Source organism: Mus caroli, chromosome 10, assembly GCF_900094665.2.
Source record: "Mus caroli chromosome 10, CAROLI_EIJ_v1.1, whole genome shotgun sequence".
NCBI lineage: Eukaryota > Metazoa > Chordata > Mammalia > Rodentia > Muridae > Mus > Mus caroli.
The window spans coordinates 24,066,401-24,092,642 of NC_034579.1; the positions used below are offsets into that span (position 1 = coordinate 24,066,401).

The window sequence follows — 26,242 nt, forward strand, 5'->3', positions numbered from 1 at the left end:
TCAGGTGAGAATTCTTTGTTCAGCTCTGAGCCCCATTTTTAATCGGCTCAATGTATCTGCTCTCACTTTTCCCCAGCTAGGACTCACAAGGCATAGGAAGTTCAGGATTTACAGTTTCTGTTTTTATTTTAATGACTTATTAACCTTTATTAGTCTTTTTGTTTAAAGTCAGGATCACCAGGTCAGAATGCGGAGAGAAAATTGAAGTAGGCAGGCATCTAAGTAAGGAAAAGTTAAGAGAAATAGAACTTCTTTTTCTTTTTTTGTTTTGTTTCTTTTGTTTGTTTTTTTTTTAACTAACTCAAAGTGACTTTGCTAATCTGGGTTGTGGTCTTGGTTAGAATAGAGTGCGTGCATCTTGCCAAAGCCTGTTCTGCTTTTGTATGTACTGGATGTGTGATAAGAAGAGGGAGGAGTTTGGGGAGATCTGATTCTCACAAGTGCCATGACATTCCATAGGAAGAGTGGAGTGATTGCAAAGACACCCTGGAGAAATACCTCAGCCCTTACAGAGACCCTGGCCATTCTTAAGGTGAAGACAGTGGAAAGTTTTTAAGCAGATGCTGAGAGGCCATCTGTCCTGGGACTTTAGAGGACATTCCTCTGCAGGGTGGAGAATTATGCCCTGTGAATCTTGAGACCCTTTGCAGCTTTGCACTTGTTAAATTCCTTTAAGGAAATGAGCTGATGTGGAGCCCTGGGTTTCATTAGAGTGGACTTCATAGAGAAAGGGATATACAGATAGATTTTTTTTTTTTTGCTTTGTTTCTCTCAGCCCTCTGTGTAGATAGGTATTTGACAGTTACTATTGATGGTTTTTTATTTATTTATTTATTTATTTATTTGTATGTTTGCTTTGAACTCAGAAGTCATGCCTGAGTATCACTGTCTTGCCCTGCTTCAGGGATACGTGGGTGGTTTAAATATAGATGCATCCTAAAGAGGCACTTCTAGTAGAGTAAATAAATGCCTTTTACTGCAGAGGAAATATAGGGCTTGTAGATGCTCAAACAAACCGGGTTAAAAATATTCATTACACAAGGAGATACTAAATGAAAGAGACACATATCGTTGCTCTCCTGACAATTCCTTGCTTGGAAGTGACATCTCCCAAAGGCTTCCCAAATTCCTGGTGCAGGCATGGAGAGTAGACAGCTGAGTCTCAGCTGCTGAAAGCATTCCCAGCCTCCCTCCCCTTTGCCAAAGAAGAAAAGGGGAGGGGGAAGGGCAGGCAACCTATGCCAACCACTTACTTCAAGTTACTGGGTTTGAGAAGTGAGTGGGTTCCTAGGACAAGAGCAAGCCCTTCTCCACCCAGCAGGAGTATTTGGAGTATGAGATTCATCTGTCCAGAGAGAACTCTTGAAACTGGCCCCCTTTGTGTAAAAATTACATCTTTCTTCAGAGATCTTCTTTGAATTTGCTGGAAGGACAGTGGTGTCTACTGTTGAGTCTGCAGTTTTGCCTTGCTCCCTCCTGGCTTGCCAGTTGGCTTCCTCCTGCAGTTTGATCTTAATGCTTCCCTTTGAAGTGCTTATTTCCAGCCATTTGAGGAGTGTTTTGAAGTGGTGACTTGGCTTGGACTTGGACCCTGGCTTGGGGCCTTACTACCAGGTTGATCTTGAGTGAGTTGAGTTGTTATTAATCTTAGTTTCTTTTTTCCTTGTTCTTTTTTTTTTTTTAAAGATTTATTTATTATTTACTTTTATATGTAAATACACTGTAGCTGTCTTCAGACACACCAGGAGAGGACGTCAGATGTCATTACAGATGGTTGTGAGCCACCATGTGGTTGCTGGGATTTGAACTCAGGACCTTCGGAAGAGCAGTCAGTGCCCTTAACCACTGAGCCATCTCTCCAGCACCCGATCTTAGTTTCTTAACAAGTAAAATTGGAATCTAAGACAATACATCTTGTGCAGGTATACGTCAAAACACTTGCCTGCTTGTCTTGGCCAGAAAATCTCTAGTGTCCTTGAACCCTTGCAAAGTCACCTTGGCTTTTCACATAGGGTCCTTCCCTGGCCTGGAACAATAGACCCCCTTGTCATTCTTCCCTACTGTTGATAATACATGCATGTGTTTGGCTGATTTTACAGAACTTCTGGGGACTGGACACCCCTCCTAATGCTTGCACAACAAAGCAGGTTACTGATGGAGCTCTTCCCCCAAACTGAACCTACCTTGTCAGAATTAAAAATTAACTTCATTCCTTCATATAAAGTGTTTTGAACAGGGTCTGTCATGCAACAGCCACCTGGTAGTCAATCAGCTGTGTGTTATCCTGTGGATGCTGTCCCTCTTGGGGCTGTTGGCATCTATACTGCAGAAACATCTGCTTCAGTGACCTTTTCTGGAACCTTGCACCCCTCCACTATTGCTCTTTAAATGTCTCAAAAATGTCCTCTAATGGAGGTAGGTGACTCCCGTGTAATACCTACCACTCTTTTTGCAGGAGAGTAAATAAACTTAGAAGGTCCTAATGAGAATGAGCATCAAAGATGAATGGGTGAGCTAATTTGCAATCAACTAACTGCAGTTAAGAGGGAGAGCACTAATAAATAGCATATGTCATGTTCTGTCATTGCTCAGACTGCTTAGAAATTCTTATGGATTTGAGTAATTATACACAGAAAGGAGAAAATAGCGTCACTTAGCAATTATGAATTTGTATTTAGAAGCTCCAATAGCATCGACTGCAAAATTATTGTATTTATTTAGGTCATTAACGAAATGGTTGGCAAATGCATATTTCTAAGGAAGTGGTGGGTTTCCTAAATATCAGCTGTAAACAGCAAGGATATATGATATGGGGGAGGCTTAAAGGAAATTCAAGGCAAAATATTAGCACTTAATCTCTCTGCCTGGTGGGACTATATGTGCACTTTTAAATGAAAAGACCCCTGTTGTTTACTTAGTGCTTCCTATATATGCAAAAATACTTCACATCTTTTAAAAATAGCTGTTGGCTTTACACTTCATTTGTATTCTGACCAAATATTTTCATTAATCTCCTTTGAGATCCAGAGAGCAATTCTGTGCTTTGTTTGTGAATTCTAATGCATTTAAAGATTGTAATTATAAAACTACATTCCAAGTGGCACATATTGTAATTTGCTGTTGCTTATATTTGCTTGGAGCTGCAAATACATGGAGACCAGAGTTGACCAAAGACCTCAGTGAAAGTCTTCTCAATTTAGAGGACCAAACTTTAAAAATCTCTTTGTTTTGATGAATGCAATATTTTTCTTTATTTGGCTAATGTGCAAAGCGTTGGGTTTTATTATGACATTGTCATGTTTATGTCATATGTGGTATATGGATGTGTGTGTGTGGTATATGTGTGTATATGTGTGTGGTTGTGTATATGTGCATGTGTGGTATATGTGTGTGTGGTGTGTGTGTGTGTATGTTGTGTGTGTGTGGGGTGTCTGTGTGCTATATATGTATATGGTGTGGTAAATGTATATATATGTGCATATTGTATTTGCATATGTATATTGTATATATGTGTATGCGTTATGTGTGTACGGTAAATGTGTATGTGGTGTGTGTATGTGTGGTGTGTGTGTGTGTGTGTGTGTGTGTGGTGAATGTGTGTTGTATGTGTATGTGTGTGTGTATGTGTGGTAGTGGTGGTGGTGCGTGTGTGTGCGTGCCTGTGCATGTGGGGTCTTTGAACCTTCGCTTTGCTCTTATTTGCTCCCCTCCTTTGTGTTTCCTCATTCTGCTTCTCCACATGTGTGTCTTTTCTAATATTAGATAAAAGTTTATTTCCAGAAAATTGGAGTAAATTGCATCTTCAGTAAACTGATGTCTAAATAGAAGTCTTATTTTCTCCAGAAATAAAGGGATTGCATTTAGCGTCTTTAAAAACATTATGTGTATTTGTGGAGTACAGTGTAACAACTTGAATATAATCTGCAGTAATCCAATTAGTGAAAGCAGCATTCCCCCCTGCTTAAACACTGCGTGTCTGTGTGCCTGTGTTCATGTGTGCTTGGTGGTAATCCTGTAAACTCTTACAGAGCACACTGGTGCTCATCTCTCTCTCTCTCTCTCTCTCTCTCTCTCTCTCTCTCTGTTTTTTTTACTTTTCCCCTCTCCTTTCTTTTGACTACAAATGATCATTACTCTACATTCTACTTTCATAAAATCAACAGATTTAGCTCCTACATATGAATGAAAATATGTAGGTTTTCTTTTTCTCATTCCATTTTATGTACTGTCTTTCCATTATGTCCATTCCATTCCATGTTCCTGCAAATAATGAGATCTTAGTCTTTTTTTATGGCTAAATCAGAAAACATTGACTCATTGAATTCGGACTTCTCCAAGGAACATTGAAACTTGAAAAAAATGTGCAATGCCTGATAACCTGATTCCTTTGTAGCTCTCATCTGCCTTTCTTTGGAGGCTGTGGTTGTGGTTATAAATCCCTGACTGGAAAGCAAGTTTTGTCATGGAAGGCCCACCCTCAGCCAAGTGAATGATTGACAAGAAGTTATCTTGTCTTCCTGCAATTTTCTCCCCTTGTGATGATGATTCCCCCCTGTGTTTGACAGGACTGGCAAGTTTTATTCACTCTTTCACACAAGCCTCACCTACCTCTTGGAGTCCACAGAGTCAGATTTGGCATTATTCTTAGAGCCTCTACTGTAGAGCTGCATTTTTGTCACAGCAGCCATACTGGGGAATATGGCCACTTGAACAATCTTCAACATAACCATATTACAACCAGAATCTCCAGCAAAAATGCATCCTTTCATCTGTTTCATATGATGCTAAGGGAGCATTTGTGACAAAACAAAACAAAACAAAAAAAAACCCAAACCAACCAACCAACCATCCAACCACCACCACCAACAACAACAAAAAAAACCACAGTCAAGGAACTGAAGGAGTTTGCAGCCCCATAATGGGAGAAACAACAATATGAACTAACCAGTATCTCCAGAGCTCCCTGGGACTAAACCAGCAACCAAAGAAAACACATGGTGGAACTCATGGTTCCAGCTGCATATGTAGCAGAGGATGGCCTAGTCGGTGATCAATGGGAGGAGAGGCCCTTGGTCCTGTGAAGGTTCTATGCTCCAGTAAAGGGGGATGCCAGGGCTAGGAAGCAGGAGTGGGTGGGTGGTGAGCAGGGGGAGCAAGGAGGGGATGGGGTTTTTGGAGAGAAAACTAGGAAAGGGGATAACATTTGAAATGTAAATAAAAAAATATCTAATAAAAAAAAGACAAAAACAAAACAAAACAAAATAAAACAAAACAAAACAACACAGTCAATCCCTTTTGATTATTGAAGAGGAAGAAGGTGATTGGAAAACTACCATCAGTGGGTGATACTTATTGTTCGGGTACAGTTTCTTGTGGATCTGACTTATAGCAGTAACATATTTCCTTCTAGATGTGGTGGTCTCCCGTGGCTTGGCAGTGAAACCTATTGAATAATAACCACAATGCATCCATCAGGAGGCAGAGCTCTGAGTTCGAGGCCAGCCTGGTCTACACAATGAGTTCTAGGACAGCCAGTCCTACACAGAGATATCTTGTCTTGTAAAACAAACAAACAAACAAACAAACAAAGAATTGCAGTGCATCTTAGCTGCATTCTGTGTACCTGCAGGAAGTTCTTTAAGTTACATAACTTCATACAATTTGTGGTTATCATGAACCGACCTTTATTGCTTAGGTATTTAGAATGAATGTCTCAGAATTCCACTATCTGTTCTATCTGGGCCCTCTTACAGGAGTCTCCACCCCTTTTCTCCACCCCGTTTTAGGACTTTCAAGCTTTTAATCTTTAGTTCTACACAGCGTCTTTTCTGTTCTTTTATCTCTGGGTCTCTGTCACTAATGCTTGATAGTCCAGCAGACCTTCTTCAGATTAATTTTAAATACATTTACAGAAACTTAAACACATTTACTTGGAATATCAGCTTTTTTCTTGCCTGAGATCATGAATTTATTCTTTTGTGTACCATCTAGATTAGGGTCAACAACCCATGGTAATACCCAACTATCAGATAAAGTTAATCAGAATATTGAGAGCTGAGAGGAGGGGCTGGGGAGGGATTTGACACTCATTGGTATTTTCCAAAGGCCCCAATATGTTCAAGATGTGACTCCTTCAACTGAGTGTATTTTCTTTCAATCGAAACTATTTCTAGGAGCTTATGGTCTACTGATGTCATGTTATTAGTGAGTGTTATGAGTAAGAGATATGGATAGCCACAGTCATGACTGAAGTATTCCATGTAGACACATGTGCATGTGTGTAGATGAGGCAGCAGCAGAAATGCTATAGATAAATCTAACTCAGTTTCCCCTCCTTCAGTCTACACACTGACTCTGCCTACAGACAAATCCTCAAGTGACCAAAAGTAACCACAGAGTAGACGTGTTATGCTGTCAGATTTCAGAATACCTGGAAGCTGTACAAAAACCATCTCATTTTGATAGTTTTGATTTTGGCCCATGTGCAGTGCCGTTTTTCCTCATCCGGAGCAGTTTATCATCGATGTAAACCATTACCCCTCATAAGCCTTTTCTCTGTTTGTTTCTTAGTGTGTTAAACAGCTGCCTGGTAGGATTGGTGGGTAAAGAGGGATGCTCCTGTGTGGGTGATTCCTGGGATAATTTCTTCTTTCTGATTCTGCATGAGATTAAAGATCTCTAACTGTAAGTCTTGCCTTCATATTCTCCCACTAGTTGGCAAGTAATTACTGCTTCCCATGTGGTTTCTAACACCTGCCTTCTATTCACCTGTTGCTAATGTTCAGCATTTGTCTCTTCTATGACACATCTATTATGTTAAGATAACTCACCTTGTCTTAAGCCAACAGTCAGAGAAAATCTCCACAAGCTGGTTTGCTGTCATTGTGCTTCAAGTTCTTAGGTAGTCCTGTTGTCTTTGGGTGTTGTTGAAATTTGTATTGTAATTTAGGGACTTAGTGGTCCTAACCTTTATAAGGAGAATTCAGGACAGAATACATGCCAATATTTCCATAGAGTATATTTGTGGGGGTGAAACTGTTGGATTTCGTTACCCCAATCTCAGCCATTTCTTCTGCAAATGACATGTATATGCCACTTGCTCTTGTCACAAGGTTTCCTCAAATAAATACTCAATATATATTTATATTTTAATATATATTTAGTATATTAATACATAACTATATACAAATACATTAAACAATCTGAGTTCACAATTATGCCGTAATAATTAGGGCATAAATTAATGTCTTTTTCAAAAGTTTAATTATGTGTCCAGATGTCCTTGAAAGTAGTACACTGAAATACTATGTATTATTTTATTTGTTTTTATGATTTGAAATTTCTGAAATGTGTGCTCTGACTTGGGGTGCGAAATGAGGCATGAAAGCTAGCATTCAGCACAGGGATACTAGACTTCAAATGCCACCTCCACACTGTCTCTGCCTTTCATCTATTATTCAAATCTTATTTCCCAGCTTCTCCTCTTATACAGAAAATTAGAAAGAAAAAAAAGCAGAATTTTCCGTATCTAAATCCCACTCTGAAGAAAGATATTTTCTTTCTTTTCTTTTCTTTCTTTTTTTTTTCAGTAAACCTCACAATTTGATAAATTTTAGAACTGGTTGTAAGACTTTAGGATAATTGTCAGAGAGAAAAATTAATTAACTAGATGACGTTGTATCAGCCAGTTATCACATTTGGTGAGATGATATCTCAAGTCTGTCTGAATCTCTTGCTCCTGTTCGGAGAGGATCTGCTAGGTACTACTACTACTGCAGAAGAGAGTTAGCTTCTTCTATCAGCTATGCTTCATTTCACAGATACCTCTTCTGTACCAACAGTTTTCCGGCATTTTTCTAGCATGTGAAATGCTATTTATTATTGCGTTTTTTCATGAGTAGTTAAGATCAGATTTTTTTGTAAGTTTGTTGATACGTAACTAAGGTCATTTTAAAAACCCAAATATGCCTCCTTTCAAGGCAGAGTCAAGTTTTTTAGGTTTTAGGAATTCTACCAGGGAACAGCCAGTGGCGAGTCCTATCTCTGCTCCTCTCTGGAGTTTATCCTCTCTCATCCAAGTCTCAAATGAAGGGCATAATTGTAAACTCAGATTTTCTTTTCTCTTTTTCCAAATTATCAGTTATTTTGCATTACTAATTGCACACATGCTTAGAGGTATCATGGGAATGCCTGCCAGTGTTTCCTAACCCAAACCCTAACTTCAATCTGCAAGTATACTTAGCTTCTTCTTTTTTTGTTTAATTAGGTATTTTCCTCATTTACATTTCCAATGCTATCCCAAAAGTTCCCCATACCCTTCCCCCCACTCCCCTACCCACCCACTCCCACTTTTTGGCCCTGGCGTTCCCCTGTACTGGAGCATATAAAATTTGCATGTCCAATGGGCCTCTCTTTCCAGTGATGGCCAACTAGGCCATCTTTTGATACATATGCAGCTAGAGTCAAGAGCTCCGGGGTACTGGTTAGTTCATAATGTTGTTCCACCTATATGATTGCAGATCCCTTTAGCTCCTTGAGTACTTTCTCTAGCTCCTCCACTGGGGGCCCTGTGATCCATCCAATAGCTGACTGTGAGCATCCACTTCTGTGTTTGCTACGCCCCAGCATAGTCTCACAAGAGACAGCTCTATCTGGGTCCTTTCAGCAAAATCTTGCTAGTGTATGCAATGGTGTCAGCGTTTGGAAGCTGATTATGGGATGGATCCCTGGCTATGGCAGTCTCTAGGTGGTCCATCCTTTCATCACAGCTCCAAACTTTGTCTCTGTAACTCCTTCCATGGGTGTTTTGTTCCCAATTCTAAGAAGGGGCACAGTGTCCACACTTTGGTCTTCGTTCTTCTTGAGTTTCATGCGTTTAGCAAATTGTATCTTATATCTTGTGTATCCTAAGTTTCTGGGCTAGTATCCACTTATCAGTGAGTACATATTGTGTGAGATCCTTTGTGATTGTGTTACCTCACTCAGGATGATGGTACAGGATATTTAGAGAGTTCTCAAATACTGCATACAGAGTGACTAAGTACTTGGTGAAAGTAGAGAGTAGAAACTCAAGTTGAGTTGTTTTTGCATGGCATAGAAACCAGCAAGAGCCAAGAAGTGGGATTGGGTGGGTAGGGGAGGAGGGCAGGGGGGAGGGTATAGAGAACTTTCGGGATAGCATTTGAAATGTAAATAAAGAAAATATCTAATAATAAAAAAAAGAAAAAGAAAAAGAAACCTGCAAGAGGGTGACCCAGGCAGACCAGAATCTTGGTGTGGCTTAATTTACATGAACCTGATCATGGCTGTCCTACTTGACTCTCTCCTTTACAGTGGAATGGCCTCTCACATCCAGTGACATTTAAATGTTTGTCTGTCCCTCTGCTTTGCTGGTTGGGAGATTTTTATTTTATGGGTCAGTCCCACCAAATTTTAATCACATCCACTTTTCTGAAGGGTGACTACAAGAAGGAAGTTATTGTGACCCATACTTCTTCTGTGAGGTGCTTGTTTGCTCTGGGCCTGGCAGAAAACCAGACTCTCTTCCATGATGCATAGAGTGAGCTAATGGCTTTAATAGCATCAGCTAGCATATTGGCTGAAATGATAATGACGTGCAATTTTCTTGTTATAACTTCAGAAGACGGCAGAAGAAAACCATAACTAGTTAGAATCTGTTTTAAGGAACCTGGGTGGATGACTCGTTGAGTAAGAACAGTTGCTGCTCAATTAGGAAGACCCGAGTTCAGATCTCTAGCATCCATACAAAAAGCTGGCATGGCCCTGCATTCTCTTGTAATCCCAGCACTTGGTGAGCATGTTCTCTGGGGTTTGCTCAGTCTAGGCCAGTTTCAGGACAGACACTGTCTCAATAAAATGAATGACAGGGTAGGATGAAAGATGTTGTCCTGTGGCCTCTCTGTATGCTGGGGTATATGTATCTTCCCACACACATGTACATACACCACACACATGCACACACACATATGGATATACACATATGTCTATACATGCACTTTTGTATATACACATGCATATACATACATATATACACACATGTATATATGAATGTGTATATATATATATATATATACACATATATATATGTACACATATACCACACATACATCCATATGCACAAACCCACATACATACATATACCACACATACAAACAGACACAAAAAAACATAAAATACCTGCTTTAAGAAACTTGGAAAACACAGATATTGGGTTGTATATCTTTCCTGTAAATCAAGTTTAAGATATTTGATAGTAAAAGGGTTCCATTTTTATGAAAAATATGGAAAACAATGTTTTTGCTTTTGTTTGAGATGCATATTAATTACCTCAATTAGTTTCTGATCCTAGTATCATTATTTTTTAGAGTCTGAGGTTAACTGTTAATCTTAAGATATGAGTGAACATATTTTAGATAGTTCCTCCAGTCTGATCTAACAGGCTCTTACATCCCTTCTGGAGACCTGGGTCATGGAATTCTGCTTTCCATGGCTTCATCCTCTCACAGTGCCTCTTTGTCATGAAAAAAGATCCATCCTTCAGCCCTGAGTGGGGTCAGCAGCAACCGCAGAGATAAGCCAGAACGTATCCACTGTGGGTGAAGTGAAACCCACCAGGAATTCCCTGGGAGAAACAAAGATCGGCTTAAGTCTGAGCTTGGGTGGATTCAAGTTTTACCATAATGTAAATATGCCTTCAGTTGGGAATTTTATTTTTCACTACATTTATTCTCAATTACTTTGTTCAGTGGTTTCCTTAAGATAGTATATCTAACTCCAAGTGTAAAGGATGGGATTTTTGCTGAAATTGTTAAAAGGAAAAGAAACTGGGGCAGGAGAGATGGCTCCATGGTTCAGGGCTCCAGTTGCTCTTCCAGAGGATCCAGGTTCAATTCCTAACACTCACATTGCAGCTCACAAGTGTCTGTAATTCCAGTTCCGGGGGAATACACAGCCTCATACAGGCACGATAAACACCAATGCACCCAAAACAAAACAAAACAAAACAAAACACAAAACAAAACCAAACCAAACACCAACAAAAACAAACAAACAAACAAAACCCCAAAAGCCAAACAAAAACAAAAACATTTTTTATCCTGCAGTTCGTGTGACAGCAGATAATAGAATTACAACAAAATTTGCATCATTAAAACAAAGTTTTTCATTTAGTTTTTAGTTAGTTTGTTTGTTTTAACAATTTCCAAAATCTGTGTGATTCCACTGCTAGATAAAAAGTGACTGCTGAGAGAGAGGGCAAATTAGTCTCTCCCAGGGGTGAAGCCCTGATTGGTTATGTAACATCCAATGGTCACCCCTGAAGACACACACAGACACACACACAGACACACACACACACCGAAAGCAAACTCAGCAGCCTGCATATATGTATTTCTGTAAGAATAATAAGGAATAAGAGGCTGTCAATCTGAGAGTGGGAGGCATGGGGTGGGCTGGAGAGAGGAAAGGGAAGTGTGGAGAGGAAGTGGTATAATTATATCTTAATAAAAAATATTTTAAAAAGTTAAATAAAAACCCATAGCTTGTTGTGTACGTTATGGGAGAGGTCAAACATGAAGCTAACAGGGCAGTGCTAGCTTACCAATCTTTTACCTTAACCCACTCTACTTAAAATTACTAACCAGGTAGACTTTTAAACCTGTGAGATGTGTTACTTTTTTTTATTGCTGTGCCCACAATACTAGAGAATAAACAACCAAAGAAGTGAATGGTTCATTTGAACTTCATTGGAGGGGATATATTCTGTCATGGAAATGGGCAAGTTGAAGGAGGACATGGGGCAGCTGGTCCTAATATACCTATCACCAGAAACTAGGAAGTTGAATGCCAGTTCTCAGACTTTGTTCTCTTTTTATTCAGGCTCTGATCCCATTTCACAGAACGATGTGGCTGCACCTTAAAGTGGGTCTTCCCACCTCAGAGAGTCTAGAACCCTTCCCCCCCCCCCGACTTTCCCAGTAGTTTGTCTTCCAGATAATTCCCTATCTTGCATGTTGACAGCCAGTATTAAGCATCCCACCCAACAAGGATGCCCTCCTGTTTGTGGCATTGAAGAGGAGGAGAGGAGGGCATGACTTCAACATGTGTGAACTCAAAGTCATTGCTCCACAGGACATCAGGCACTACATGGCCAGGGTTATGGGTAGAGTGCGATTGGGCACTTACTGGCATGATCAGCTTGCATGGCCTGGATTCATAACCTGTGTTGGTTCTCTCTCTGTCTCTCTCCCTCTCTATCTCTCCCTGTCTCTGTCTCTATTTCTCTCCACCTTTCTTCCCTCCTTCCCTCTCTCCCTATCTCTCTCCCTTCCTTCCTTCTTTCCTTCCTTCCTTCCTTCCTTCCTTCCTTCCTTCCTTCCTTCCTTCCTTCCTTCTTTCCTTTCTTATTTTCCTTAAAGATTTATTAGTTTTTATTTTCTGTGTATGGCTGTATGTATGTATGTGTGTGTGTATATATGCATGTATGTATGCATGTATACCATGTGTATGCTTTGTGCCCACGGTAGTCAGAAGAAGACTTCAGATAGCTTACATCTGGGGTTACAGAAAGCTGTGAAGCAACACTTGGGTATGGGGAATTGAACCCAGGTCCAAGCCTGTGCTTTGACCTGCCTCAGCATGTCTTCTCCGCTTCTTCCTGTGTTACCATGAGTGAGTTTTATGTATGTACTTTTCTATTTCAAGGCACTTCTTATTAGTACATTCCTTTTATCTCAGTCCCACCCATTTAGTTATTTTGAGGAAGGAGCTCATAGAGGCTGACCCCATGCTCTCTACATAGCCAAATCTGATACTGACCTCTGATCCTCCTGCCTCCACTGTCAAATGCTGAGAGTAGAGATTGTAATGCTACAGTTTAATGAAACTCTTTTCATCTGTGAAGTGATTTCTAATGGTATGTAGTCATCCATTAGTTTCATTGTGAGGTTAGAAGTCACAGACCTCTAGAGTGACCAATATTTCAGTCGTATGCATGTCCACATGTACATGCAAGGTATCATGCCATAAAATCCCTTCTCTTGTTCTACTGGCCTTAAACCTTTAAGGTAGTGGGTGTTTTATTTCTCTCTTAACACCCTCAGTGTTGGACTTGTGACAAATTGTTTTAGATTCCATCTCTAATCGAACTTCCTGATTTTGCCCACCGCTACCTGTCTTGATTTATATGAAAATTAGCTTTTAGCCAGATTAGATTCTAATAGTAGACTTAAGACTATTTCAGATGAGACTGACTAAGCTGTGGGCCCAGGGGCCACATCCAGCCTGACGCCTGCTTTAGGAAACCTGTTCTCCCAGTGCAGTCTTGTAATCTGTTATGATTTTTCATGTTTGCCTGCTTTCTTGCTACAGTTACAAGAATTGTGTAGTTGGAACAGAAGGTAAAGGAAAACTGAAATGTTTCCAAACTGGCTTTGCATAGATAGGATTTTGTCACTCCTGATTCAAGGCGCACTTCCTGTTTGAGAACACATGTAGTCAATGTTCAGAGAAAACTGCTTGTACAAAAACCTCTCTGGAGTCTTTCTGGGCTAGTTAAGTTGAAAAATGTTTCTTTTTATTTAAGATTTAGGTGTTAAGTATCTGTGCAGGATGAAAACTATATAGCCCATGTATAAACTAAAAAAATATGGCCCAGGGATATAGAAAGGATGTACTTTGTAGAAAGATATTAGGCGTGGGCACCTTTACATGTGAGGGTTTTGACTAATCCTTACACCCTTGTTTGGTCGTTATTACTGAGTTGATATTACTGGAGAGTGATTTGAAGCTCAAAAAATGAAAATAGCAAAGCTGTGCATGTACTTAGCCGCACTCTATGTTGCATCTACAGACACGCTCTCTGCCATCACCTAAGTCTATGCCAGGCGCTTAAAATTCCTGCGTTCTTATTAGGTGAAGTATAGTGCATTTGAGGGTTACTGATCTGAAGAGAAGAAGAGGTGTGTAATTGAGCCTCTTGCTCCACTCTGGTTAATTTGGTCTTATTGAAGGACGGCTATGCAGTGAAAGTATAGAATTTGCTTTGAATCCTAGACAATTTAAATAAGAAGTCTTACAGCTACCTAATATTGGATTCTACATATTAAACATGTATTTTCAGTTAGAGGTGGAACTCTAGGAAGGAAGAATTTGATAATCAGTGGGTGTGTTTGAAATGCATTCTTTCCTCATCAATAGCAGTTACTTCTACCTACCCATAAATGATAGCTCTTAATTCAGAGGAAACAGGCTAGGATTTCCTTTCTTTTGCAAGGTACTAGGCTGAGATAATATTTTCACACACTAATTAGTTGCAAGCAGCACAAAGAGGATTCTTCTGGGTCTGGATTGATTATCTTTTTAAAAGGCTCCTTTATAAATTTTCTAAGTTTTTATCCACTCAGGTCCTCAGTGGCAATAAGTTAAAATGGCACAGGATTCATCCATCCTCTTGTAAAGGCATAAATTCTTTGTGTGTACTTGAATGTTCCTCATGTGCGTGTATTTTAATTTTTGGATGCGTATCGAGGAACAGGTGTTGCTTGTCTTTCGAGCTGACATAGACAAACACTACCTAGGCATTGATCATGTCTGTCAATTCTCATTTTTTACGTTCAATATTCCCAGAAGTATAGAGTTAACAAGAAACAGAAATCTATTTAGACATCCCAGCATTTTTCAGAGGAACGTTTTCTGAAAGCCATTTCTTTACTTTTCCCAATAAGATCTTGTTCTAGGAATAAAGATCGGCTCTGATCACATGGAACATTAGTTAAGAGTAAAACTCTTTTTTATTTTTTATTTATTTTTAATCCTTCAGAATTATTTTGGTGAGGCACACTGGCCGACTCCCACAGGCATTTGACTTCATACCAGTGAATTTCCATTGTAATTACTTTTTTAGATTTAAATTTTTTATTTTAATTATGTGTTTTTGTGTGAATACATTCAAATGAGCATAGCTGTCCCTGGAAGCCTAAGGCACTGGGTCCCTTGGGAGCTGGAGCAGGCATCTGGGAACCCCCTGGCCTTGCTGGATTCTTGCTTGTTATAGCACTGAGCCATCTCTCCAGCCCCTTAGATTTGTGATTTCACATTAGAATAATTAAAGGGCATCTATTCAAAGCTTGTTTAATTTAATACGGTGTGTAGTCTAAATTTGTATACTGTATTGATTTCTCTTTTGAAACTGAAGGAAGAAACAGGATTTGATGTGGATTGCCACCTAAGTGAACAAATCTCTATATTATTGACTAGTTCACAACTGGTGAAGGTTGAGTCTACATTTCTCTAAGAATCATCATACAATTATATTAAGAATATCTACTGTATTTTCCAACATATATTCCATGACCTTGCATATGCTCTTTTAGAGGAATACAGTTTTCTCCTATGCTTAAATCTAACAAAGTTGTCCAGGCTTACAGCTAAGAGGAACTTGTTCATGGAAGCAGTAAGGAGCATGAGTGATAATTCTGTTTGTCTCCCGCATTTATTCTTGGTCAGTAAATGATACACAGATGAGGGTCCTGGAAGGAACAAAAATGAAGATCCTGCTATGATGACTTTCAAAGCCTACCCTTCACAGATTGCTCAGAGCAAGCTGCCCAGACCTTAATGACTTTACTTTTTTACTTATTTTCCTGGCTCAAACTTAAAATTAAACAGATCCTGGGTATTATTAAAAAGCTTAGCTTCAGGGCAGAGAAAGTATCTCAGTTAGTATAGTATTTAGTATGTAGTCTAGGGTTCTATCCTCAAGGCCACAGACACTGGGTGTAATGACAGTCATGTAATTGCTGAACTGAGCAAGTAGAGGCAAGAAGATTCAGAGGTCAAGGTCATGCTCAGTTATGTTGTGAGCTTATGAGCATATGAACTTATGGCCAGCCTGGGCTACAACAGGACCCTGTTTCAAAACACCAGCAAAGTGAACCAATAAAACAACAACAAAAGCAAAAAACATGAACAAAAATTTCACAGTTTGTCTTTAGAGAGGATTTGTGTTTTGAAAAAGTGCCTTTGCATCTATCATCTGTCTGTCTGTCTGTCTACCTGTCTTTCTTCCTTCCTACCTTCCTTCTTCCTTTCTTTCCTTCTTTTCTTCTTTCCATCTTTCATTCCTTCCTTCCTTTCTTCCTTCCTTCCTTCCTTCCTTCCTTCCTTCCTTCCTTCCTTCCTTCCTTCCTTCCTTCCTTCTTTCCATGTATATGAGTATGTATGTATATGCATGTATGTATCTATCAAACTATCAATAATCTGTTTATCTATGTATCTATCATCTTTCTACCATCTATCTCTATCAATTAATCATTTATCTATTTATATGTCTATTAATCATCTATCATCTCTATCTCTTTATTTACCATGTTTATCTATTTATATATCTATCAATCATCTAACATCTACCTATCTATCTATCTATCTATCTATCTATCTATCTATCTATCTATCTATCATCTGTTTATTTATCTCTATATATCTATCAATCATCTTTTATCTATCATCTATCTTATCTATCCATCTATTATCATATATCTATCATCTATCAAGAAATTAATTGGTATCATCCGTCTATCTGTCTGTCTCTCTGCATATTTGTTGACAGAGAAGGAGAGAGAGAATAGGAATTTGGGGAGCTGATTTTGTTGTTTCATGTGGATTTCTGAATTGAACTCAGGTTGTCAGTCTTAGTAGCAAGTATCCTCACATTTTAAGCTATCTCACTGGCCTCAAAAGAGTTTTAGCATAAATAAATTTTTTCACAAATTTCCAGAAAGTATCACTACAAAGTAGGAATTCCCTGGCACAGGTCTTACAGGTTAATGAATTTTTCAGCACGTATTTTCATATAAATTAGTGCATATGGACTTAGTTACCTGGCAAAAGGAATATATTATACCTAATTGTTGATATCATGGTAGATTTCATATAAAGAGATTGTTAATAAAAGACTGTCAAGGAACCTCAAGATAAATTTGGCTCTGGATCTCTAATTCTCTACATCTCTACAATCCTAGAACTTTAATGAGTCCACAATTCTTTAGGGGTCACTGGCAGAGAACTCTAGAGAGCTGTACTTAGGCAATTCCATTTTAATTTTGAGACAGAACCTTACTATATAGCCTTGACTGGGCTTGAACTCACTACATAGATCAAACTAGCCTTGAATTCACAGAGATCCACCTGCCTCTGCCTCCTAAGTGCTAGGATTAAAGGTGTGTGCCACCGCATGCCTAGGGATGTTTCTCTCTACAATACTGTATTTCAGTAATGTGCATTTCGAAGATCATATACCATAGAAGCCTATGCTTGTAAAATCACTAATAGGAATATGGTATGGTAGAATTTTTTCCAGATCTATGGTAGGGTTAGGACTAGGAGTGAACCCTGATGGTAGAGTCCTTCTCTCATGTAAGACCTAGTGAGGCCACCTTGTTCTCTGTCCTCCCCCCCCCCCCCCAAAAAAAAATCCAATTGAACAGGATGAGAGGTGTGCTATGTGCTATGTGTTGTAAGCTGGAAGCATGTTGCTGCCTCAGTTTATCTTATTCCCTTTGTACTCCACATGGCTGCTAGATGTATAATTTTTCTCAGTGTACCTCCGGTTTTAATACAACTGTAGATTGAACTGTCTGGTTTCCTTCTAAGGCACCAGAGACCTTCCGTGTTAAGTTATTTCTACCTAACTCCTCCATACATTTCATAGCTGGTATTCATGCACATTTTTGGACTCTGACAATGCCATGTTTCTTTTTGCGTATGTTACTTTTCTCTTCTTTTCCTGTTTGCGATCTCAGTTTTGATGCACTGTTTTTCTTCGCTTCTAAGTACAAAGAAGCAGGGCTCAGGAAAAGACTTCAGCAGGTATTTCAGTTGGAATGGAAGAGGAGGTCATTCGAAAAGAATAGTGCATTCTCCTAGAAGTGGGGGTGGACATCTTGAAAGACATCCTGTATTTATTTTTGCTTGGTGCATCTTTTCTTCTTTAGGTGTACCTTGGTGAGTGTAGTCTGGTTTTATGTTTCTTTTAGAATTTTGATCATCTTTTTGTCACTTTTATCACATGGATTTTTCTGTTTCATTCATCAGCTTAGAGTTTTTGCTATTTATTATTATTATTACTACTGCTACTGCTACTATAATCTATTTCTTGTCCTCTACACTTTGTTGTCACTTCACTAATACTTTTGACCTAGAAATCTCCTTTACAAAAATGATTCTAAGAATGTGCTGAAGCAGGTTTATAAATGTGCTTTCCATGTGTTAAATAGGTTTGTGGTACCTCTAGGATTAGAACTTACTGTAAAGTAGAAATTGAATATTCGTCTTCAAGGGATTTTCTTATTATGCAACTCAAGCTGATGAGTTAAAGATTTCAAAATCCTTCTGACACATTCCTAGTATAGTGGTGACATGCACCATTGGCACACTTTGGATCGCTATTCCTTCTGTTACTCTTAATCAGCATTCTGGCATCTAAAATTAACCATATCTAGGAAGGGCAACAATTACAGCCATTTGTCTTCTAAATGAGTCAACATGATTTCTCCTGGTAGTTTAAGTTTGTATACAGAGGGCACCAAACCTGTGTAAAAGGTAATGGGGGCCCTGCAGGCATACATTGCAAACCTGTAGGTCTTTTTGGGTTTGTGATAACAAATTGTATTTGTGAAAAAAGCTTTTCCTTTGTGATAAAAAGATGCATTGCCTAGTACCCTCTTTTATAGGTGTTAAATGAATTAAATTAATTTAAAAGAAATGTTCATCATCTTTCATGAAATCCTATGCAACCAAGGTCATTTTGAGTGTATTTAAACCATGATAATACATGCTCCATCTGTTGGGCTTCGGGTTATAGTGAAGGATTTCTGTAGTCATAAGAGAGACTCAAGAGTGCCCACAGTGTGTTGTGCTTTTGAGAAAGGCTTTGGGTTTGTGGTTCTCTCTGTCTCTTATGGTGTTGTCTTTGATGCAGCTGCTGTCCATTGTTGCAGAAGACCGTCTTTCATTCATAACCAAAGTGATAAACTTTTGATGAGGAGAGGGAGAAGAATTTAATGGTCTGAAGTTTTCCACCTGTTCACTGTTATTGCTTGCCTTAGAATTCCCCAAGTTTCTCCACACAGATCTCCATGGAAACTAAGCAAATAAGCCACTTGAAAGGAGACAGGTTATTGGTTTTTCTCATTGAAGCCACTGCTAGGTTTTCATTAGTTGTAATCCATTTTCTTTTAAGATGAGACATACAGGCCACTTCTTATTTTCCCGATGTGAGTAAACTGACTAAGTTCACTATGCACCCTTTAGAGATGGGCTCTGAAGGAAAAACATTCATTTTCCTTCTGCTGTAGAGTCACATCTGAAAGCACAGACAAGGGTAAGGATGACTGATGTCAAAGGGGAAAGGCTACTTGTGCTGTTGAAAAATAAGGTCATTAAGCAAAGGAAGCCTGGGTGTCGTAACAGGCTAATCTGATTCATTTTGTGCTTCAGGTTCTCTCAGGTTAAAATTGTATTGAGTTTAAAAATAATCTAAATAATCCAGAGAAGCCTGTCCCAGGCCTCAAGTACTGTTTACACCCTTGGTAACCTGTGAATTATTCACTGTATGAAACATCAGAGACACTTTATTCTTGTTTTTTGCTTGTTTGTTTTTTGTTTTATCTGTATGCATGCGTGCATGCATATGTGTGTGTACCTGTGTGTATATGTGTATTATCAGAGACAGGGTTGCTCTCTGAGACTTGGCCATCCTGGAACTTGCTCTTTAGACCAGGCTGGCTTCAGAGTCACAGAGAGTCACATACCTCTGCCTCCCAAGTGCTGCAATTAAAGGCGTACATCACCACTGCCAAACTCATGGACATCTTTTAAATCAAGGGGTTGATAAGGCTAAAGCATGAACTTCACAGGTTCGAACTTGCATTGTAAGGAAAGTTTTCTCTCTTCCGATCCCTTTTCCAGTAACACTGGCAAAAGTGTTTAGATTGGAGATATATAAGCCAAAAGAAGCCTTCATAATATATTTTAAAAAATGATTCAAAACTTCAGAATTCCTTCTGGGGCTCTGACAAGTTGAGTATGTGAGGTTTTTATTTGTATTGAATTTCTAAAGGGAGTAGAGACCAACAGGGATGCCATTGACAATTAAGATCACAAGTGTCACCAGGTGCCATTTCCCCCAGCTCTTGCTGCTCAGTGCTCTTCTTTTATGGACAAAGGGCATGCAGACATCACCATGTTCCTCGCTTCTCTTTCTAGGTGGCTGTACTTTTGATGATGGGCCAGGGGCCTGTGACTACCACCAGGATTTGTACGATGACTTTGAGTGGGTCCATGTCAGTGCGCAGGAACCTCATTACCTGCCCCCCGAAATGCCTCAAGGTAAGTCACATTCTCCTAATTCAGTGTCTAGGGAATATTTCCGAATATAAAAACAAAAAACAAGATTTTTTCACTTTACATGTAACAATAGAAATTTGTTATATTAAGCTTATTAAGTGGTCTATTTGGTCACATGTAAAAAATCTTAAAATTTTCTTTACAATACTCTATACCGTCCTATATTCTTCAAAATTTCTTAATACAACTTTCAGTGCTTTGCAAAAAATATGTAAGTTTATAAACGTTAGTTTTTTTTTTTTGTCTCTTAATAAGAAGTCAAAATGATCAAGTAAAACTTATTTTGATCATTTAACCAAAATCATTTGACCATTGATTCATTTCTTATTTCATATCTTTGATCACCTCTCATAAGTGTGATCTAGTTAGACTCTAAGCAAGCACTAGTTGTTGGTAAGGAGATAAATGGTCTCATTCTCCCACAGACCATGATGAGCCAATTTTTCTACAAAGACAGACCTTGGAGACAAAATTATCAAGCAGAGATGCTTTCTGAGTAAATTTTTGGATACACACAGAGTTTCTTACTGATAAAGAACTTGTTGTAGGTATTGACTTTTGATTTTCTGAGGCAGTATATTTTCTGATTGCTTAAGACAGGTCATGGTTTGTTTTGTGTGTGTGTGTGTGTGTGTGTGTGTGTGTGACCTGTGTAAAGCACAACAAAATAGCATATCAATATATACTTTCCACTTAATATAATATGGGAGTAGTGTGTTTTTCAGTTCTCTATATTAGTTTGGAACTAACTCTAAGTTATGTGTTTAGTAATAATTTGAATAATTATAAGAATCAGAAACATAAACACCAAATTTGAACCATAGTACCTAGGAGAACAAGTGTTGCTTAGCAAGAAGGAAATGATTATACATAAAATTATGTATGTGTAAAAAGATAATACCCTTATGCTTTAAATCATATAGCTGATGTTAATGTTCTCCAAATAATTTCTTTTGAGGTATAATTTATTTTTTATTATAATTACATAAAGATAGCTAAATTTAAATTTAGCATGTCCTTCATAGTTGACCGTGAGTTTTAGACATTGCCATTGGAAGTGCAAATATCAATTAAGGTGACTGATTAAGAAACCTTGCTAGTTAACATGATTCATGAACACAAAAGGAAAAATCATTGCTGATGACTATGACAAGCTCTCAACGCAAATAAAATAAAACCCAAACGAAAGACATTCCGATGAGGGTGCAAATGAATTCAGTGAGTATGTTCTGTGGATTTTTTTTTTTTTTGGCATGGTTCTGTTCTAAGGTACACGCTGAGTTTAAGCCTTCTATTTACTGTGAATTGTAGCTTTCTCTGTCTGAGTAGGTAAATGGTAATTTTGAGGCTACACTAAAGCATAGTTTTCCTTCTGGAGGAATACACTGTGTGGGTGAGGTGGGGCTGGTGTTTACTTAACTCTCTTGGTTTCTTATGATTGACCCTGACACTATGGGCAGACTCACCTCATTTTGTGCATTGGTTTGTAATCTTCTTTCCAAGGTACATACAATATCATTCTGGCTCTTTCTGATTAAAGAAATCTCTGTACGTTTTTTACTTCAGTATTCTCAGTGGTATATTTAGACTTAATTTTTCATGTAATATTAAAAAGGTGGGCTGGAATGCACACATTTTGACTGTTTATCATCAGAGAATAATCAGAAAGATGTTGATTTATGGAAATGTTGCCATTACTAATTGCTATTGATGGTGTGTAATGAGAGCTGAAGAGAATGTTCAGATGACCTTGTTGGTTCACCTTTTACACAATTACTTAATCATCGGTTACAGTAAAGGATGTTATGCAGAGAAATTGAAAGTGTTTGATATTCATTCATATCCTCCAATTAATAACACATTAAATAATTAATCATGCAAAGAAGGGAAAAGGTCATGGACATGTTATTTTTATTTTTAATTTTTTTTGCAGAATGTAACTATGTTTAGTCTAAGGAAAAGTGAAAGAAGTACGCCCATGCATTCCTGTTTTATTAACCTGTTTTATATACATGTGATTGTAGATGTGGGTTCACATGCACATGTGTGTTTGTGCATGTCGCAGCAAGAGGACAAACTTGGGTTGCTCTTCTAAGGAATCTTCCATCTTGGTTTTTGAGACCGAATCTTAAGATAGCCTGGAGCTTGAAGAGTTGGTTTATTTAGCTGGCCAAAGTGGATTCTCTTGTCTCACCCTTTACATTTAGGATTATAAGCTTTCAAGCTTTGGCATGAGCACTAGAAAGAAGGTTCTCATACCTATATGATAAGTGCATTATTAATTGAATTTTCTCCTCTAGTCCTGTTCAGTTTTTTATAAGATATTTTCTCCAATTTTCCTGCTAATATTTTTTTTAAAGAACCTACTGAGCATTTTTCTGCCACTATATTGGCAAAAAGGACATAATTAGACTTACTAGATTTTCATGATCTTCCTGGGGACTTGGCTCAGCTGTTAAGAACACTTGTGCTTTTAGAAAGCAGAGGTTCATCCTTAGCACCCATAGCTCATAACTTCTTACCACTCCAGTTCTAGGATATCGGATGCCCTTTTCTGACCTCCATGGGCACCAAACATGCACATGCTACATACACATATATATATATGTACAACACTCACATACATAAAATAAATAAATGTATTTGTAAAATTTCAAATGTCCCATCTTTTCTTTGTTCATACAAATAGGTAGGCCTACTTACTTTATTTAATGAAAAAAAAATACATAAGTAGAAACAAAACCACGAAGCCATCCCATGCCTTCTGTCATAGGAAGTCTGTCTGTCTGAGGCAGACATGGTAGTGAACCTTTCAGTACTTGGACATTGTTAATTAGTGATGTCTTATTGGCCATTAGAGGGTTAAGAAAACCAGAAATTGTAAATATTCAATTCTAAACACTAAGGGAAGAATATGGAAAATAAGAAATAATGTCTTGTGACAAATATGTTACTATTAGTGACTGCTTGCCACAATTCAGAGCAGTTCTTAGCTTGTTAGATGACAGTAATGATGACAAGAAGGACCATTAAATGTTTAAAAATAGCTTTCAGAAGAACAAACACTTCATGAATGAGCCCTGTAGCAAAGTCATATGAAAATAGGAGAAGCTCTTCATTAATGGGATGCAAAGTAAAAGTATAATGAGTTCAGCTGCACCATAGTGACATCAGGTGTTGCTGAGAAGAATTGAGAACAAGAGGAAGCATCTCAGGCTACTGTAGACTCAACATCTGGATAGCCCCTTTGTGCAGCCTAATGGGCAGCCAATCCATTCTTGGATATAAGCCCAGAAAGCCATAGCCATGTATTCATTCAAAGAATGTACTAATGTATGTAGCATTAGTTCTTAGTAGTTCCAAGATGTAAGCAGCCTGAATCCCTGTCAGCCATACAGTGTACCAAAGCCTGGCAGTGTATTCATGTAGTGAGATAGATATGATTCCACATTGTGAAGGAACCAACTCATGCTGTAATCAGCAATATTGATGGATTTCAAAACCATCATCAGGGAGTGAAAACAGACACAAGAGTCTTTCATTTGATGTCCATACATTTCAAAAATAGGCACACCGATTACTGAGTTAGAAGTCTGTTAGTGTGCGTACTTGTGGGAGGGCATGGCAAGAAGGCATGAAAGAGATACCTGGATGGTGGATACCCAGTTATTAACCTGGGGAGCATTTGAGCTGCTTTTAGTCAAGAAACTACTGAGCGGTTGTGATGGTGAGTTGTTTGTTTTCTTGTCTGTAACTTGTAAGTTAGCAAAAAGTGACAAGGACATAAGGCTATTGAGGACACAGGCCTACTATTGAGAAGTTAGAATATTTATAGTGCTGTAGCTTAGCAAAAGAGATATGTTCCAGAAGACCTCAAATGGGATAGAATCTTTATTTTCTTCCTTCTTTGATCCCATAAGCCTTGACTCCATAAATCCATCTTTGAGCTTTGTTCAGGTTATATATTTATTTATATTTATTTCTATTTTTTGTCTAGTTATCCATTCACCAAACCCTCCCCCATTTGTACTGTATCTACACATGATCATCTGAAGAATGTAGAGCTTCCTGACTGGCATGACACACTTTATCTGATTGCATAGATTGATAGTCTTTCAGTCTACTTTCTACATATGTCCACTGAGGTTATTCTAACAGTTTCAATATTATTACATATTTTCCCACCTGACTCATAATGTCTTCGTGTACATATAGCATAGTTAAAATTTTCATTTTCTTAAGACACCATTTTATTTTCTTTAGACAAAAGAGGCAGCTTTTATAACACGAGGCTTGATAGTTTTTTGTGTAAGGGGCTAGAGAGATGCCTCAGTGAGTCAAAATGCTTGCTGTGAAGGTGTAAAGATCAAAGTCCAGCCGGGCGTGGTGGCGCACGCCTTTAATCCCAGCACTCGGGAGGCAGAGGCAGGCGGATTTCTGAGTTCGAGGCCAGCCTGGTCTACAAAGTGAGTTCCAGGACAGCCAGGGCTATACAGAGAAACCCTGTCTCGAAAAACCAAAAAAAAAAAAAAAAAGATCAAAGTCCCCAGTGCCTACATAACAAGCCTTGTATGGCTTTGTGTGCCTGTTAACTCCAGAACTGAGGATGGAGCCAGGTAGATCCTGGGAAGTTGCTGGCCTATCAGCCCAGTGGACACTGAGGGCTTCATGTTATTAATATAAAGTGGAGTATGATAGAAGATAACACTGGGCGTCTTCCTAGGGTTTCTGCTCAGGCTCACCCTACCCTTCAACACCTTGCATTAATTAAATAAAAGATTTTGTTCATAATTTGAAGAAAAAAAATCTCTCTTCTTATAGAAAACAATCAGGTAGGAAATTTTTGTTTCTTAAACATTGTAATGAGAGATTTTAGTGTAATCAGAAGATTGTAATTATTCAGTAAACTGTGCCCTTATAAGGGACATCATCAAATTCTGATTTGTTTAAATGTCAATTATTAGGAGAGAATTCCCACTTTCTCCACCTTGCTTGTCACATTAATGTCAGTTCTCCACACAGAAATCTGTTATATCCATGCTTAAGACAGGCCAGAGAGAATGAAGATGGCAGACAGAGCTAGACATTGTTCTTTGATCTCACACATTTTTTCTTCTGTGATCTTGATCCTCAAATATTCTTTTATGCTTATGACCGCATGAAACAAATTCATTTCTGCACTTGACTATCTGTTCTGTTCTAGATGTGAGGGCGAGGCGGGAGGCTGACATATCATTACATTTGTCTTCCACTGAAATTGTAACTGCTTCTTTTGAAGATGTGTTTCTCTGACATGATTAATTAAATTTTACTTTAGCGTCTCTGGAATACCTATTTGACAGTACTTAAAATTATGACTACATTAGATTCCATCTTCATCTTGCTTCTTTCGACTGCTAATAATATAAATCACTACATGGAGTTTTTGATTTAAATTGTACATACTGTATGTTATTAAAAAATAATAAAAGCTCTAATTTAGATTAACTGGAAGGTTGAAGGAGGAAACCATTTCTCTGCCTTGTAAAACTTAGTGAGGTGTGATTCAGTGGTTTATGGCCTGAATGTTTAGAGAGCAGATGAGATGGTATTAGAGAGAGTTTACACAACACTAAGAAATGAGCCTTTAAACTGGAGGCTGTTTTCGTAGATTTCTTGCATACTCTATTAGTCAGGTTGCTAAAATAATGCTCCCATCCTTTAAGTACTTATTTGCCGAGGTTCACTCTGCTTACATATTCCACTGTACTATGCTCATTGCTCACTGTGGTTGTTACTTCCTTCTGCTGGCGAGATGTAGTGAGAATAGAAAGTGTGA

At 38.4% G+C, this 26,242-nt stretch overlaps 1 protein-coding gene across 1 annotated transcript in view; it reads left to right on the forward strand.

Annotated features, from left to right (window-relative positions):
* Ptprk (protein tyrosine phosphatase receptor type K) overlaps positions 1-26,242 on the forward strand; it is a 509,254-nt gene that overhangs the window by 115,003 nt on the left and 368,009 nt on the right. The window contains exon 2 of the mRNA XM_029482632.1: positions 20,284-20,406. Within this exon, the coding sequence (XP_029338492.1) occupies positions 20,284-20,406 (123 nt within the window). The remainder of the gene's footprint in view (positions 1-20,283; positions 20,407-26,242) is intronic.